Genomic DNA, 17,025 nt, shown 5'->3' with positions numbered 1-17,025 from the left:
GTTATTTCTATATTCTATCATTCTATATGACTTTCTTCCAACCATATATACTATTTATGCTTTAAATTAGGTTACCATGAGCTAATTCCTTTCTATGATGACTGCTACAATCATGTTGACTTTGACTTCAGCTATAGTTTCAAGTTTCTATAATGATGTCATGAGCTATTGCTTCAATCGTATGATTCTAGTATGATGCATCCTATCATACTTACAATGCTTCCTACCATGATAGTTATTTTTTATAAAACCGAAAATAACTAAGTGAAGGAGATTATCTCAATCATAGTAGAGATCTTTCACTTCCTCCTTCTTTGATTTCTTCTTCTCAAGTTCTTCCACTTCTTTGATGACATGGGATTCATTTCTTTCTTTCCTTTTCTTGTTGTCCTCCTTGATTTTCATATAATCTCTCTTGAAATTCATGTATTCTTGAGATCCATAGCATTGGATCTTAGGAATATTGATCTTCTTCTTTTTCTGAGGACCAAACTTCCCAAATTTTCCTTTTCTCCTAGCCATGGCAACTAATGCTTGAACTTATTCATTTGATCCCACACCATTTTTTGCCTTTAACCCGGTTTCTTCAATCTTACATAATGACCAAAGTTCACTAAATGGGGTGGCTTCCTTCTTTCCATAGATGCATCGTACAAATTTGCCCCATTCATCAAATAGTACATTGAGCACAACAATGGTCATTTATTTGTCAGACATTATTTGTGATAGCCTCATAAGGTATGAGGCTATCCCTTCTTCATTTTATACCTTCATCTTATATAGCTCGGTTCTCAAAGATATCACTTCTCCTATAGTTCTTATGGATAATAATTCTACCAACTTGTCATAAATGTCTTTTGATGTCTCCAATTTTGCTACATAAGGGATGAGAGAATCCTTGATTGATTCTATAAGGATTCTTTGAGCCCTTATATACCCTTTCATATAATTTTTTATAGCTTGAGATTCTTCTTTTGGTAGTTTAGTGATTGAACCCTTAACATGTCCAATGACTTCATTTTATATGATGGTCAAGTCTGTCCTCTTCTTCCATGCAAGGAAATTTGATGACCTAACTAATTTATTGCTCTCCTTGCATAATGAAGTCATTTTGATAGTAGATCCAGTCATATATATTAGGATACTTACTTGTCAAGTGAAGATTCTCCTTTGATGGTGATCTCTTCAACCTTGTGCCTTATTTATTTTGATGATGATGTTTGCTTCCTTGAAGATGACAATACTTCTTCTTCTAGGAATGTATTTCTTCAAATATTCCTTAAAAATATCACTTTGATTTCCTTGTTGATGATGATGGCAGTTCTTCTTCCTGCTTTCCTTTGATGTAGAGATTTCAAGATGCTTCAATGTGTAGTCCTTATTTCTTTGAGTGGAGGTAGGGTTCTTCTTGAAAGTAGCGTCTTTAAGGTCTTCTTCTTGGTGTTGCTTCTAGACGGTGTGATCCTTGAGATGAAATGAGTATCCTTCCTTAGATTGTTTGGCCCTTATGTATCCCTTATTCATTGTTTGATTTCCTCTTTGATGCCTTGACCTTTCTTGATATTCCTTTTTATGGTCCTTATTCAAGTTGTCTTTCCTTGTCTTGTCACCTTAGCTCTAATACCATGTTGAGAAATCTAGAGGTAGCTAAAGTAGGTGATTTCTCTTACTTTGATAACTGCTAGTGATGTATTTTACTTAACTTAATTAGCTTCTTCTTTCACTTGATTATAATTAGTGTTCTTGTCATCAAACAACTACCAAAACAATAAAAAACAATGAGACTGGAGGACACAAGATATAGGCTATTAGCTAGGGCCAAAACCTCTCCTTTTGAGAGGAAAACCCACAAGAACTCTTTTCCTCTCATAGAACTTCAATTGAAAAATTCCAATACCTAATACTCTTGTCAAATTTCTCTCCAAGACCAAGTCAATTCTTCTTCCTTGATGAGATTTCTTTTCAACAACTTGACCTCAATTATTTCTAGAACTTCTACCTATAGCTACTTCTTTTGCAATTTCGACCCCCAACAACTTCTTTTACAATTTCATCCCCGAGTAGCTTCTTCTACAAAAACCCTATATTGCACGTGTGAGATGAATTTTCTTCATTTCCTTCTTCGCTTAGATAATTTTCTTTTTCTTGAGTACTCGACAAACAAACTTAGTCCTTTGCACACCTAATTTTGGTTTCCTAAGGTAGCTGCAATTTCAGACTTCTTGTTGTAAATGATGCCCTAGTTTCCTCACACGTGTGAAGGATATTAGCTCAAAAACTATCCCAAAACCTTCGCTTTATTCTTATCCTTCTTTGGTAGGTATTCAACTTCCTTTTTGTCCAATTCTCTTCTTAGATCGAACTTCTTGAGAGTTAATTGGATGATGTTCAAAATGAGGTTGAAGTCTTCTTATATATAGGCTTCTTTCTAGGTCGAATTATTGTTTTTAAACTGAATTTTCCACTCATAAAGGCCAACTTATTATTTTGATGATGCCAAGGTCTTGGAGGGTCTATTAGACACTTTTGAATTTATATAAATTTTCTTTGCAAGATGTAACATGATCAAAAGGGTCTTTGTGGTGTAGGTAAATTCTCAGTGTGGACACAAATAATTCCTCTAGCCCAAGAGAGCAGGTCTAGCCACAAACAAACAATCTACGGAAAATCTCCTTAAGCTAGAATCAATTAAGAAGGCCTACCTCTTAGAAAGCTATTTCGCTTGGTGATGATCCTACTTCCTCACTCCAAATATCTTCTGTTTCCTTCCTTCGAATACTTGAAACAAGCAAACAACAAAAACAACAAACATGATAACATACAATATTGTATTCAGACTACTTAATAGGTCAAGGAAAATTAAGCCATAAATATGTAAAATGACACTTCATGTAGGAAATAAATTAATAGTTGCATTTATAAAAATCAGAAAGAGATTACAACCAATGCCTTGACGTTGTTGGTCTCTTACGACATATCCGAGTTCCCACACTTCTACTAGCACTTCATGGATAGCCCCAACAATAGAATTTTTAAGGCTTCTTTCCCTATAGTCTCAAACCAAACCAAAATCACATTATTCTCCCTCAAACATACTCTAGAAAGCTACAAGCTATAGATGACTTGTTGATTATTCAAACTTGCTCCAAAACTCCAACTAGCTTTTGCTTCGGAAAAAGACAGGTTTGTATAGCTTGGATGGATGGGAGATGGTTATTCTCATCATGGGAGAAGGTCGTATCTCTTGAGGTTGTTCCATCCTAATAGGGGAAAGGAGTCCAAACTGACTTCCTCGGCTCTATCCGACCCAACCATCTACCAGACTTCCATTACGAAGCTTCTAGACATGCAAGCTTCAACTCCTTATTTAAAAAACCTGCCAAAAGAGTATCGGCATGACTGGAAAAGGGCTCAGTTGCTCCGATCGGAATGGGGGCTAATCTTAACCTCTACAAATTGGTGCGAGGAGAAAACTGGTCAGTAGCACCAGTCTTGTAAACTGGAATAGAAGGAAGATTCTTGGGAAATGATGCAAAGGGAAATTATTCTGCTCATGAAGAGGGACATACTGGGAGTTTCTTCATGATGGGAAAGCATGTCGGGCACACTATAGAGGTCCTCCAAGATCGTAGATGTGGAGTATAGGTAAAGTGACAAAATGTTGTTTAACAGATGCCCCCTAAAGCGTGAAGGCCGAACTAGAGTGAGAGGTTAAATGATTTACAAGTGGAAGCGGGGAACCAGAGTCCATCATCAAAAAACCTACAATCAAGCATAGATACATATACATCACTGAAAACTCTGAATAATGATACATGAATCGTGGTATGGATGCAACCATCTAGAGAATGATCAAGTAAATGGATCCAAGGCATGTGTGCAACCATCCAGTAGAAAGGATCATAATGAAAGCAAGCTATGGTTGCAGCCATCCAATAGTGAGAAGGATCACATATAACAACTCATGGTATGGTCATATCCATCCATATAAAAGGGACATTTATATCAACATGACCATGTCACATCGCCTCGCAACCTGAACTTGTGTAATCTTAGCCCAGGGTCTTGCACTCCAAACAACCTGATCAAAGTACAAATCCTAACATGTGAATGAATGTGTTGAAGTCGAATGCACTAGGAAGTCACTTGATTAGCGGTCAATGATGTGAACCGTTAACAAGCACCAGAGAAACCACCAATAATGAAATGGATCTCAAGGTACTAGTAGCACAGTTCACGGAATGTGAACAAAGGAACTGATGTCGAACACTCGTGAAATCACCCGATCGAAAGCCAATGATGTGAACTTGTCGTCAAGTGTGAAGAACTTACCATTAGGTCATGAAATATCTAAGGTACTAGAGGGGAGTCTCTCAGCCAACTTTCTGGATAATGAGCTGAAGTCAATAGGAAGCGACCGTGTCGAAGGAGGGCCGTGATGTATCCCACATCATCGACACGAGACAAAGGGATGTGAATGATTTCAGATGATACATCGAATTAGGAGTAAGTGTAACTATAAAAGGACCGACTCTTGAACATATCGATGACACGATTCCAAAGTTTGGTAGTTGTTGGATCCATAAGATCGGTGGTCATGATGATGTGGCAAAGATCAAATGGAAGTAAAAAATGAGCGGCCCAACCCAGGAAGGTCAAATGAAAAGGAGAATATCCCAACCTGACACGAATCAAAATGTGTCATGTTTAAGAGGGAGCTACCGACACGACTTATAGAATTCCCAAATTTCCCCCCACCATTTCTAGTGAGTACCCTAGTTATTTTTACACAAGCTTGACGGGGATAACATATGCTTGTAATATAAGTCCATCCTAGTAAGTTTAATGAGCCCTACAAAGGAGAAGCTCATGTTCGTCATGGTGACTAATCCGATGTCGTTTAATGTTTTAACGAGTCTGACAAAGGTGTAACTCGGTATCTTTTTCATGTTTAGAGATTTTGAAAAAGACACGGAAAATAAAATTCCACATGGTCCATTTTCGTACATTTGTGTCTCTCAAGCTCGAAAGGGTAGAAAATGATGCTTGATAGAAACGCTTGACCATTCCAATCAAGGAGTACCTTTTTCGTAAATAGTTTATCCCAGCCCGAAAAAGGGGTAAACATATACAAGGTAAACAACGTTTCACAACCTTTAACGAGTTCAAAATGACAAGAGCTCGACAATATTTTCATATTTTGAGAGTTATAAAAGAGCTCAAAGATGACTCCCTGCTTTTATTTGCTTTAACGAGTCTAAAAGGGAAAAATACTTGGAAATATTTTCATTTTTTACGAGTCAGAAAAGAGCTTAAAGGTGACTCATCCTGGAGGAATGAATGGTATAAAGGGTAGCAACTAGTAGCAGTTATGGTGGAACTTCTCAAAACATGTAATGGTCAAGAGGCTGGCTAACAAAACCACTCAATGCCACAGTTCCTCAGGAAAGGGAAAAACAACCTAGTGAAAGCATATGATTGACCAAAGAGATGGTGACGATGGAATGAAACAACCAAGGCTCGTCTAGCAGAAATCAACTGATAAAAATGGCAATCACGAGATGTAAGTTGGGCATGGGTTCATTTTTACACAAGCTTGAACCATGGAGAACTTTGCTTCGGTTTAGTTTCATGTTTACACAAGCTTGAAATGAAAAACTATGCTTGAGATAAGTTTGCATGCCCCTGGCATAATGACTCAATTCGAGGTACATGCCCCCCAAGCTTCATTTCATTCAACTAGGTGAATGGAATGAAGGTTCACTTTTGAGATCTAGGAAAGACTCGACTGAGATTTTATGAGATCTTAATCAAAGACTCGATTTGGAAAAGGGAGGTGCTTCATTTTTTAATGAGGTTGACACAATAAAAGAACTATCCTCAAGACCCTTGTTTCATTTTTTAACGAGCTTGACACAAGACAAGGAACTATGTTCACACTCCTTGATTCATTTTTTAACGAGGTTGTCACAAGACAAGGAACCATCATCATGGCTCCTTATTTCATTTTTTAACAAGGTTAACACAAGACCAAGAACTATCCTCATGACGTCTGTTCATGACCCATAAGATAACATGGCTCCCAAGAGGTCTTCACTAGATGGAAGAACCACACTCTGGGAGGAATACATGTCATTTGGTACCAAAGACAGATCGGGTTCTAATGCCCCCAATACATAATGTACAATACCATCTATATGATCATTAATAGATGTGGAGATGGCACAGGTAGCCACATAATTGACCTATGGCGGGGAAGGTACTGCTTGAAAACAAGAGCTGATAGGGGACGATGGTTGCAAAGGAGGCGCCTGGTGATCAATGAATGACAGTTGATCAATGGTCATAATTCTCCCTTCGTGCAGAAAACAAGCCACATAGAAAAGTGAAGAAACAAGAGCTCCCATGACATAAACATATTTGCGTCCAAGGAGGAGATTGAAATCTAACAGACCTTGGACTACCATCATGTCTATATAGACAGTCTTTCCTCCCAAAGTAATAGGGAACTTCAAAAGGACCCCCAAGGGTTGATTGGTTCCTCTGTTGAAAGACAACAGATTCTGAGTGACAGGAACAAGCTTTGGGAGCCCAAAGCTTGCCAAGTAGTAGAAGTTATGATGCTAACAGACACACCTTCATCTAATATAGTGCCATGAACTACCATATTATAGGCTTGTACTGTGATCTGGAAAGGCACATAAGATGGGAGGCAGAAAGCAGTCAATTGAATCCAATCAAAAGAAACGACAAAACTACTTGGTATGGGTATCATATGATTGCCCCCATGCTCTGCAGGAATAGGAGAAGGACTCTCCTAAACAACTGAGATGGGAGGGCCACTCCTCGACTCATGAGAATCTGTGGAGATGAGAAGAATATGAGCAGTATGATCACTACTATCTTGGGGAACAGAGTGAACAACTAAAGGCAGAGCCAAGTCGACACTCTTTTCGACCAAAGGTTGGTCGGAAATAGACACAAGAGAGTCATGCTAAGGAAGAGCAAGATGAGAAAGAGATGAATCCAAGTCAATCTCTATACCAACTAAGAGAGTGTTAGAAGAAAGCCTTTGATAACCAACAGGGAGTTGGTCTTGCGGAGCTGTAAGGTTTCCCAAAACTTTGGAAGCTTTATCCATAAGAGGACAAAGGTGAAGAAGATGCTCTCCTTCACATAACCTATAGGGGAATCTAATCTTCCCTTTCTTATTACCATCACTAACCGAGGGTGCAACATTGACATGATCTCCAGAGGTCGATGGGGATGGTCGATCCAGATTTTGAGACCATACCGCTAAGAGTCTGGGAATTCCAGGACAGTCTTGAAGGAGATCGTCACCCTTACATAGCTTGCAAGGGAATCTTACCTTTCATGGAGGATCAGAAGGTTTGTCGACGGGAGGTGCATTTGGAGTAAGAACTGCACTGTTGGCCTCTCACTTATATGTATTCTTCTTCTTCTTCATCATAGCCTCCTAGTTACTGGATTGCAAACTTTCACCCGGCGAAGTGGAAGAGGAGAGTGAAGAAATAGGGGAAGAAAGTGACAGGTCAACCTTAGAATCAAAATGATGTGGTTCAAATGAAGGAGATGGTTGGGCAGTGGTTGGGACACTCGGGACTACCAAGGTCGAAAATAACCAGATAGGTAAACCAATGGTTAACCTAGGGAGGGACAATGTTTCCATATAAGGAGCACCAACATTTCCAAAAGAAGGAAAAGGACTAGGATTCCCATCCGAGGGGAATCCTTGACTAGTAGACTCTGGGAATGTTGCCATTGGAATCGAACCTAAATAATCACTAAGGAATATAACTTTAGCCAGGAATATTTCGTAGGCAGCTAATTTTAAGACATTGAAACAAAAATTTTCCTTTTTATATTTTAAGAGTTGAGAAAAGGACGAAAGGTGACTCTGGTCGCTTTCAGATTTAAAACGAGCTTGAAAGGACAAGCGCTTGGTGATATTTTAAATTTAAAGATTCAAAAAGACCAAAACAACTACTCAAGATAATCTAGGCAAAAGGGATTACCACGTAACCATGAACTGGAGAATATCTCCCGGTGAACTAAAAAGCACGAGCAGGCAATCTCCCCGAATGTTGTGTTTGGTGTATCACGTTTACAAGGTGGCAGACTCAGCTTCCTACAAATAAAGGATTGCAAGCTAGTGGGATCTCCCTTTATATACACAATGGTATATAACAAGAGGCAAAGGCTAAATCCAGCCTCTGAGAAAGAATATACTGAAGACTCAGCTGAGGTCACTAATACAGGAGTAGAAAGAAGCAGACATGCCACTCCATCTGGAGGCATGCAAGAGCCTTCCACATCACAAACTCAGATGTTGGAAAGCCAACTCAGCGTGGAAGTGTCTTCTTTAAGAAATAAAGAAATCAAGGCTAGGAATGAGAGGCTTAAGGCCCAAACATATGCACAATATCTGAAGCTAACTCCTACCAATCAAACAAGGCTAATGTCATCCTTTGACATTAAATAGGGGAAGTTGCAGATGACCTTTGTGAAGCATACAACCCAACAACCAAAGACAACATCAGATTCTAAAAGGGTAGATTTTTGAAGTGCTGGCAAGGGATATTCATCCCATACACTAGATTGAATTGCATAAATAGGCTGGAGAGATGATATACTCCACCCTGACAGGTAAAGCCATAGTTTCCCATCAGCTACAGAACTCCCTGAACAACATCTCAGCACAATTTCAGTTGGAGAAGGCCTCCTCACAGCCGAAGGTCACAAGGAGCAAGTCCTTAGAGAACTTAGCAATTGAATTGGAAGACAATCCCAAGGATATAAAAGCCTCTTAACAACTTATCAAAAAGAAGAATGATGACATAGCTGCATTGAAGAAACAACTAAAAATACCTCAGCTACAACATCCACAAACACTGGAAGTCCTAGAAGCCCAGCAGGGGCATGAAAAACTAATGGAATTGGTCTTGAAATTGAATGACCAACTTAAAGAGACTGAAAAGGAATTAGATACTTTGATCCAATTAAAACAAGCAGATATGTCCACCTCTTCAACAAATGTTATCCCCACAGTCTCTACAACAATGCCATCCACACTAGCAACATCTTTGGCACCTACAGCTCCACTTGCAATAGCATTGCCAGCAACAATAGAATCTACATCAACAGCGGGTACATCAAGAGAGAAAGCAACAGAACTTGTGAAAGCCATGGAAGAAATGACCATCCATATAATATATATATTATATCAATTTAATTTAATTTAACCACATTAATATTATAATACAAATATTATATAATTTTTTTTTTTTTTTTTTAACTTATTAATTTAGAATCATTTTATATAAATTATTTATTATTAATTTAGAATATTTCTATATAAATTATTTATTGAAAATAATAAATGATTGGTTTAAAATAATATATTTTACAAATAATAACAAAATGATAAATATTAAATATTTGCATTTTATAAATCGATGGATAAATATTAAAAGGATTCTTATTTCTTAAGTCTTCATAGTATTTAAACGCATGAGAGTTAAGACTCAAGAAAGGAATGTATTTATAAGGAAAACTGTGGTATGGAAGCTTGAAAAGCTAAAACTTAAGAAAGGAATGTATGTATAAAAAACTTTCAAGTGTCGATATAAAAGCTTTTGGCATTTTCATATTTTCATAACTGGAAACATAAATGTTTATTACATGGAGAGGGGCATCGTAAAATAACCTAAGAAGCCTCAAACAAGAACAACAAAATAAATTTATGTGTTTTAATGATTTTGTACTTTCTTTTTTTTTTTGTAAGCAAAGGCAAGATTCATCATTTCTATTACTGTAAAATAAGGGTCATACATCGAAAACATACCACATATGGGCCGGTCTCAACCCGCCCCGAAGGGAAACCGGATATCTTGACCACCTGAGGTTCTTAATTCCCATCCAAAAATAGAATATCTTCAGTATTTCTACCCATGCTATATAACCGATTATCCAAAAGTATAGACCCAACAGTCTTTTCTCCCATACTACATATCCTTCTACTTTACTTACTATAAAACAGGTTATGACTTTAAACATACAAAACACGTATCTGTAAAGAAAAACTAAAATCCAAAAAACCTCTTTTCAGCTGCTCCATCTGTTGTTAATTATGGGCCTCCAGATTGGCCTCCTTCTCCGTTTTGACCCCCGGTCCCCTGGCTTGAAGATACTTCAGGATCACATCCATCTTCCTGTCTTGCATCATTAAGGGGACTTGGAGATTCTGCATCTCTTTCTTCATTGCTACCTGGGCCAATTCAACCATGTCCATGGCTACCTGTTCAAGTGCTTTAGCTAAGAGCCTTTTCATGCCCCAATAGACATGCAAAGATTGTTTATATAAGGTCAGCCTGCCTCTTGTATGTCCTGGGTCAGGCAGATAGACCTCCCAATCCTTCATTTCTGACCCTGACTGTTCCTGCAATGCCTCCTCTTCGAAATGTTCAATGATCCTCCGAATATTAGGGTGAGTACGCTAATGATAAGCCTCTTCAGCCTCCTGTAATTTCTGTTTCATATCTCTCTTACCTCTTTTTTTCTCTCTGGCCTCACTACACATTTCCTCCTCATACTCAACATTTGCTGCTGTCCTACCTCCTCTGCCTCCTCTCCCTCTGCCGCACCCTCTGCCCCGCTGGCTGGTCCCTTCCTTCTTCAGCACACACCCTCCCCTACTTCGTCCTCATCTGCCACCCCCATATCTGCCCGCCTCTTCCTCAAACTCTTGTTCGCCCATCCGAGCTTCGACCTCCTGCCTTTGAGCTTTGCCACGCTTATCCCCGCCTTCCTGTCTACGCCGGGGTTCATCATCCACCAAGTAGTCTCGAATGTCAAACTCCTCTTCAGAGTCATCTGAAATATTCAACATCATTTTCCGGAGGGCCTCCTCAACCTGGCCCTTACCCTTCGTATCCCGTTTGCTTTCCATGCTCCGCAACCAGCGACCTCCATCCCTGTCCTGACCCTCCGCCATATCCTCTATACCCTTTCTCACAAAAACCCTCTGTCTACTCCTCCCCGCTTGAGAATTCACAAATGATCCCGACCACCTATTCTGTCGCATGCATGCAAGCTTTAAAGCTTGTTCGGACCGCCACCTTAGGTTCCTTTGGCTGCAATGCCAGTTAAGACACTCATTAATCCTCACTCCAAATGTATTACCGTAAGTGGATTCACTTACCATCAGCCTGACGCTGCATCCTCTCATCCTCGGAAACCAGTCCCATCCGCTTCTTGAAATGATCAATTGGTTTATATGGTTATGACTCCAAGCGAGTTGAATATACATTCCATCCGCGCGATCCTGCCTGCTCTCCTCACCATCATACACCATAGTACATGTGTCCCGTCTTACCATAAGTGGAAAGTAATTATGAATTCCCCACTGACGCCGTCGCCTCATATAAATCATGGTTTAGAATGTCTGTTAGCATTGTCCACCGGGGATCATCCTTAACGGATCTCCAACTACCGTCTATCCGCCTATCCCCTCCGCCGCTGCCCCAATTTGCCATAAGGTCAGCCGCCCGATTGCCCTCACGTAAAACATGGGAGATAGTCGTATATTCGATCCTCCGTAACACCTCTTCTACGTCTTTAACTATGGCTGCAGTCCGCCAACTTTTTGCAACATGGTCCCAACACTGACCATCCCTTAACTTTCTCAGCATATCAATCACCAATCTCGAGTCACCCACAATCTCCAAATTCGAATAACCATTCCTAATTGCAATACATAATCCCTGGTAAACGGCCCACAACTCCGCCTCATTATTCGTCATATCCCCTCCAAAATCCGCATATATCCATCTTGTAGACCCACTGCTATCCCGAAAAATTCCACCAAGGCCTGCTTGGCCAGGGTTGCCTTTCGAGGCGCCATCAAAATTTAGTTTGATCCTTCCCTCTCCAGGCAAACTAAAATGCTTAGGACTCGGCACTCCACCTGGGGGTCGCTTCCTTGTATTCGGGTAGATCATTGAGATATCCAGGTTAAGTTTCGAGATTATCCGCTACTCTGCTGGATTCAATTGCCAATCTTGATCATCCCAAACCTCTGATAAGACTGTTTCTTTAATTGACCTGCAAACTACCTCCCAAATACTCGTTTCATCCCTTCGTCTGTCTTGGAAGATTCGTCTATTACGCTCTTTCCAGGTTTCCCATACTATAAAACCCACAACCAACGTCCATATCCTTCGAACCACCTTACTTTGAAAATTGCCCGTGCCCCACTGGAGCACTGTATTCCTATGATTCTCAGGATCCCTATTTGTCTGCCCAAATAATACCCTGATCTCCTCCCATAACCCTCGGATGAAAAGACATTTGTTCATAATATGCTCCTGAGTCTCAACCTCCTTATTGCAAAGGTAGCATTTTGATGGCCCATTCATACCTCTCTTCTGAATACTATCCCATGTCAATACTTGTCCTCTACACAACAGCCAAACAAAATACGTTACTTTAGGCCACCAATTGTTTCGCCAAATCTTTTTCCACTCCACGAGATCCGCCACTCTTTCCTCCCTTTTCACCCAGTAATACGCTTCTTTAACTGTAAACATACCCTTCGTTTCCTTCCCCCATCTAAGAATATCGTGACCATCTCTTATTTTAACTTTTCTAGAGTCTAACTCCTTAATGAATAGCTGGCCAACCTCTTGAGGAATAGTGTTATCAAAATCTTCAGGTTTCTTCCAGAGTACTTTCAAAATTTAGAAACATAACGGTTAGTTTTTTTTAAGAAAAAGGCAGTGTAAAATAATTTAAGAAACCTCAAACAAGGACAACAAAATAAATTTATCCGTTTAATGAAGAAATTGGAGTTGCAGAATCAAGGTGGTTTGTACTGTAGATAGAAAGCTGTTTTTTTTATTGATGTAAATATTATAAAAGATATATAAATAAAAATAATTAAAAATATTTGTAAGCAGTGTTTATTTATGTAAATATTATGAAAATATATAAATAACAATAATTATTTAATTTAATAAAATCCTGTGTTAATATTAAATTTAGATATTAATTTGCATAAGTAATATTATTTTTTATATTAAAATTTATAAATTTGGTTAATTTTATAAAAAATATATATAATTTATGAATGGGAAATAATTATTCAAAAGTAAAAAATAAAAATACAAGAAATATTTATTTTAGTAAAATATTTTATATCTAATTTATAATCATTTAAATAAATATTTAAAAATTGATGATAAACAATCATTTTGAGAAAATTAGGAAAGTAAAAAAATTGAATCTAAAACATTTACAATTTTTTAATTCACGAAAATTTCTGAAGACCGATCTTATAGGAAGGTTAAATAAGAAGATAGGTCAACCTAACTTTTAATTTATTTAAATAATTATATATATATATATATATATATATATATATATATATATATATTCTATATAATAGAACCTAAGCACCCACGAGGAATTTGAACCCATGACCTATGGCAAGAAGTGCCTTAACAGTGCAGCCATTCACCGTCAATCCAAAACCCATGAGTAAATAGTTATTTAGTATATTAATAAACTTACTCATTCCTTATTAAAATAGTTATTTAGTATATTAATAAACTTACTCATTTCTTATTTATTAATTAATATTATTTGTTTATTTAATTAATTATTAATAATTAATATCATCTATTTATTTATTATGCGATTAAAAATGAGTCCAGAGATATTATTTCTTTTTCATAACCACTCAAACTAACTTCAAAGTAACTCTATATATTAAGGAATTTAGACTTCTGTGATCCATAGCATTGTTTAGATAATCTTCGGCAAAATCACATAATCAATCTTTTGTCGACGCGTTTCGAACCAACCAGTGTGGTTCATCGTCAGGACAAGTTGAAGAACTAATCTGACTTAGCTTGATTAAATAGAGTGTGCAGAGACTCCAACGGCTATATTGCAACGGCTAATTTTGACCTGATGATCATAGTCAAACCACTAATTTTATTATTAATCGAAGCATATAATTCATTATTATTAGTTAATTGAATAATATAATAAATTTATTGTATAAATATAATGGTCATTAATAAATTGTATTTATTAATTAACCTATATTTATTATTATCCCCAAATTATTTAAATACAAATAAATAGTATTAAATTACTAATATTCTTAGAATTTAGTTACAATAGGTAACTGTGTATTTATTTAATAATAATTGTTTAAATCTAAGGGTCCAATGGTAAATTAGATATAATGGTCATTAATAAATTATGGTAAACTAAAAAATGGTAAACTAAATATAATGGTCATTAATAACTTATATCTTCATATAACCTATATTTATTATTATTCCCAAATTATTTAAATAGTATTAAATTACTATTATTCTTAGAATATAGTTACAATAGGTAACTGTGTATTTATTTAAAATAATTGTTTAAATTTAAGGGTCCAATGGTAAACTAGATCTTCTCTAAAATAAATCATTTTTATTAATTATTTAAATGTAATGGCCCATTCGAGATTAAATTAATAAGTTCTATACAATAATTTATGTTTATTAAATAATCTATATTTACTTAATAATTTATAATTCTAATATTATTAAAAAACAAATAAATAGTATTCTAGTTAAACCATTATTATGTAAATACCATAATTAAAGTACATGTTTATTAATAATAGTATATCCATTAACTCAATGTTATATCATATATTTCTAATAATTTAGTAATTTATATTCATTAAACAATCAATATTTATTTACTAAAATTTTTATTAATTATGTTATTACTTATAAGATTTAAAAAGGGGTCTTTATTAATTCAATATATAGGAAATCAGTTAAAGGAAATTTCAAGGTGTAGAAGAATTAAAAATCAATGCAAAGAATCTAATCTAATTTTAAATTACCCCCTGGGATAAGGTTAATACAATAATTAGCCCGAAATTACTTAATAACATATTACTAACTCATGCACTCCATAATAATATGACAGACCCGCCAAAAACAGAACTTGAGGAGAGGGAAGACAGAAACCCTAAGACTTAACAAAAGGGGAATGAGGAGGCTAGGAAGACAAGGCTGGGACCCAGCAACTGCTAATCTTCCAGCCATCATCCCTATTAAGATTGTTCGGCCTTTTCTCAATCTCCAGGGCCTCTCTAAATTTGCGATGGTGAAACTGCGCAACTTTGGCAATGACTTGAGCATCTTCTATACATACATGATGCATAGTCTTCCCCGCATGCTCAGCCAGGGCTGAGGACTTGGTCCTATCATGTCTTAAGTCAGCCGAATGCTCGCTAATCCGTTGATTGATAGAGCGACCAATCTCACCAATATAAGGGGTCCCACAGGAACAGGGAATGACATAGACGCCCTTCATGTCCTTAGGGTCAATAGGGTCTTTCACAGACCTGAGGGAGCTACGGATAGTGTGGAGAGGTCTAAGAGTTGCGGGCACATCGTACTTCCTCAAAACTCTATATATATTTGAAATGTTGTATTTCTTATTCATAACCACTCAAACTGGTTTTTTTTTATATATATTAATTTGAAAGGTGGTAGAATAATACATTATTCTTTAAATAAATAAATAAATTGGCGTTAATCATATTTTTTAAACTATACATATAATTTTAGCCCCTAAAGCTATTAACAACTGAAAGTGATTTACCTTTTATATGGATTGCAATTTGGAGGCCACCTTCATGTTTCTTCAATGACGACCCTTTCAAACCTGCCTATTGCTTTTTACAATGTTATTGTCAGCCTCTCCCATTCTTGTAAATCCTGGGGGTTAAAACTCCGTGTCAATGGACCCACCGACCATGAAACGTAGATGAGGGTGCAGGACTGTCAACCAGGAAATATAGTCCACCAGAGTTTCGTTGCTTGAGATCACAGTTGCAACATGGAGCAGAAAAATAACAAAAATAACAATGATTCGTGATGCAACGTGGGAACCATAGATTGCATGGATGATGCCCAGAGGTTTCACATTTCATTAATAACTAAACCTATAAGAATGGTACAATCAACTGGAGTTCCTTTATTTCAGGAGAGAGAAAATGATATATTATTGAAAAATAAAATGTATGAAATAATGAAAAAAGGTTGATGATTTGGGGACGTAGGTAATAGGTTTATCGTTTAAGATTGAGAAGTATTTGCCAGTTTTTAAATTTTGCTTTTTATTGATCAGAGTAAGTAATTCCAGGTGATGTGATTTTAACAGTGATAAGTTTACAGTATAAGTTTATTTGCATTCGGGAATAACAACCAATAATTATTCTCTTCATTATTACCTCGACACCCAATAATCACTTTCTTCACTATTATAAATTATTAACTTGACAATTAAATTATAATAAATTTTCTGACAAGAAACCCGAGAATAAAAATTATTACACCAAATTTTTAAACTTTACACATTTTTTTTATTAAAAACTTTTAAACTAACAAAACTTTTGCCCATCTTTATGACAACATCTTGTCAACCTTTGTTGTGGAGTAAATACAAGAGCCTTGTTTAATGTGCAGAAGTGGAGTGTGCACTTAGGTTACCATAAATGTCGTATGTTGTAGGGCAGCATGGAGAAAATCAAATAAACGAGGAAAGTCCTGCCAATTGTGCCGTGTGTTGTATGGGGCTAGGGGTTAAATTTGACGCCCGTATGTCTGTATTTCTCTTTTTTACCCGTAAAATACGTTTGAGTTTTAAATTTCCACGTTATGAGCAACTTGCCATTAATTTCCAAAAACGTCATATTGACGTGCAGGTTTAAAAATTAAAAGTTTAAATTTTTTTTTTTATAAATTTCTTTTATATATATTTAACCTTATGTCATACAGACCCCACCTAAGGAGGTTATAACTTTTCAATTAAATCAATGTTCAATATGTGGGATTATACATAGCCACCTGGACCTTAAGGGATTAAATTAATTTCATATACTATTTGATGTGAAAACCCCGGTCCCCACATCTCCACCGTCTGTTT

The 17,025-nt window shown here is 36.7% G+C and overlaps 1 protein-coding gene across 1 annotated transcript; it reads right to left on the bottom strand.

Moving 5' to 3' along the window:
• Positions 1-12,053: 12,053 nt before the first annotated feature.
• On the bottom strand, positions 12,054-12,608 carry LOC149174110 (uncharacterized). Its single transcript, XM_089420744.1, has one exon. It carries the CDS (start codon positions 12,606-12,608, stop codon positions 12,054-12,056), a length of 555 nt encoding a protein of 184 aa, XP_089276870.1.
• Positions 12,609-17,025: the final 4,417 nt, after the last annotated feature.

Source organism: Pinus tabuliformis, chromosome 4_1, assembly GCF_031772625.1.
Source record: "Pinus tabuliformis cultivar Carrire ecotype Pingquan chromosome 4_1, CPIR1, whole genome shotgun sequence".
Taxonomy (NCBI): domain Eukaryota; kingdom Viridiplantae; phylum Streptophyta; class Pinopsida; order Pinales; family Pinaceae; genus Pinus; species Pinus tabuliformis.
Note: the sequence above shows the minus strand (reverse complement) of the source record. Positions and strands in the feature narration are given on the sequence as shown.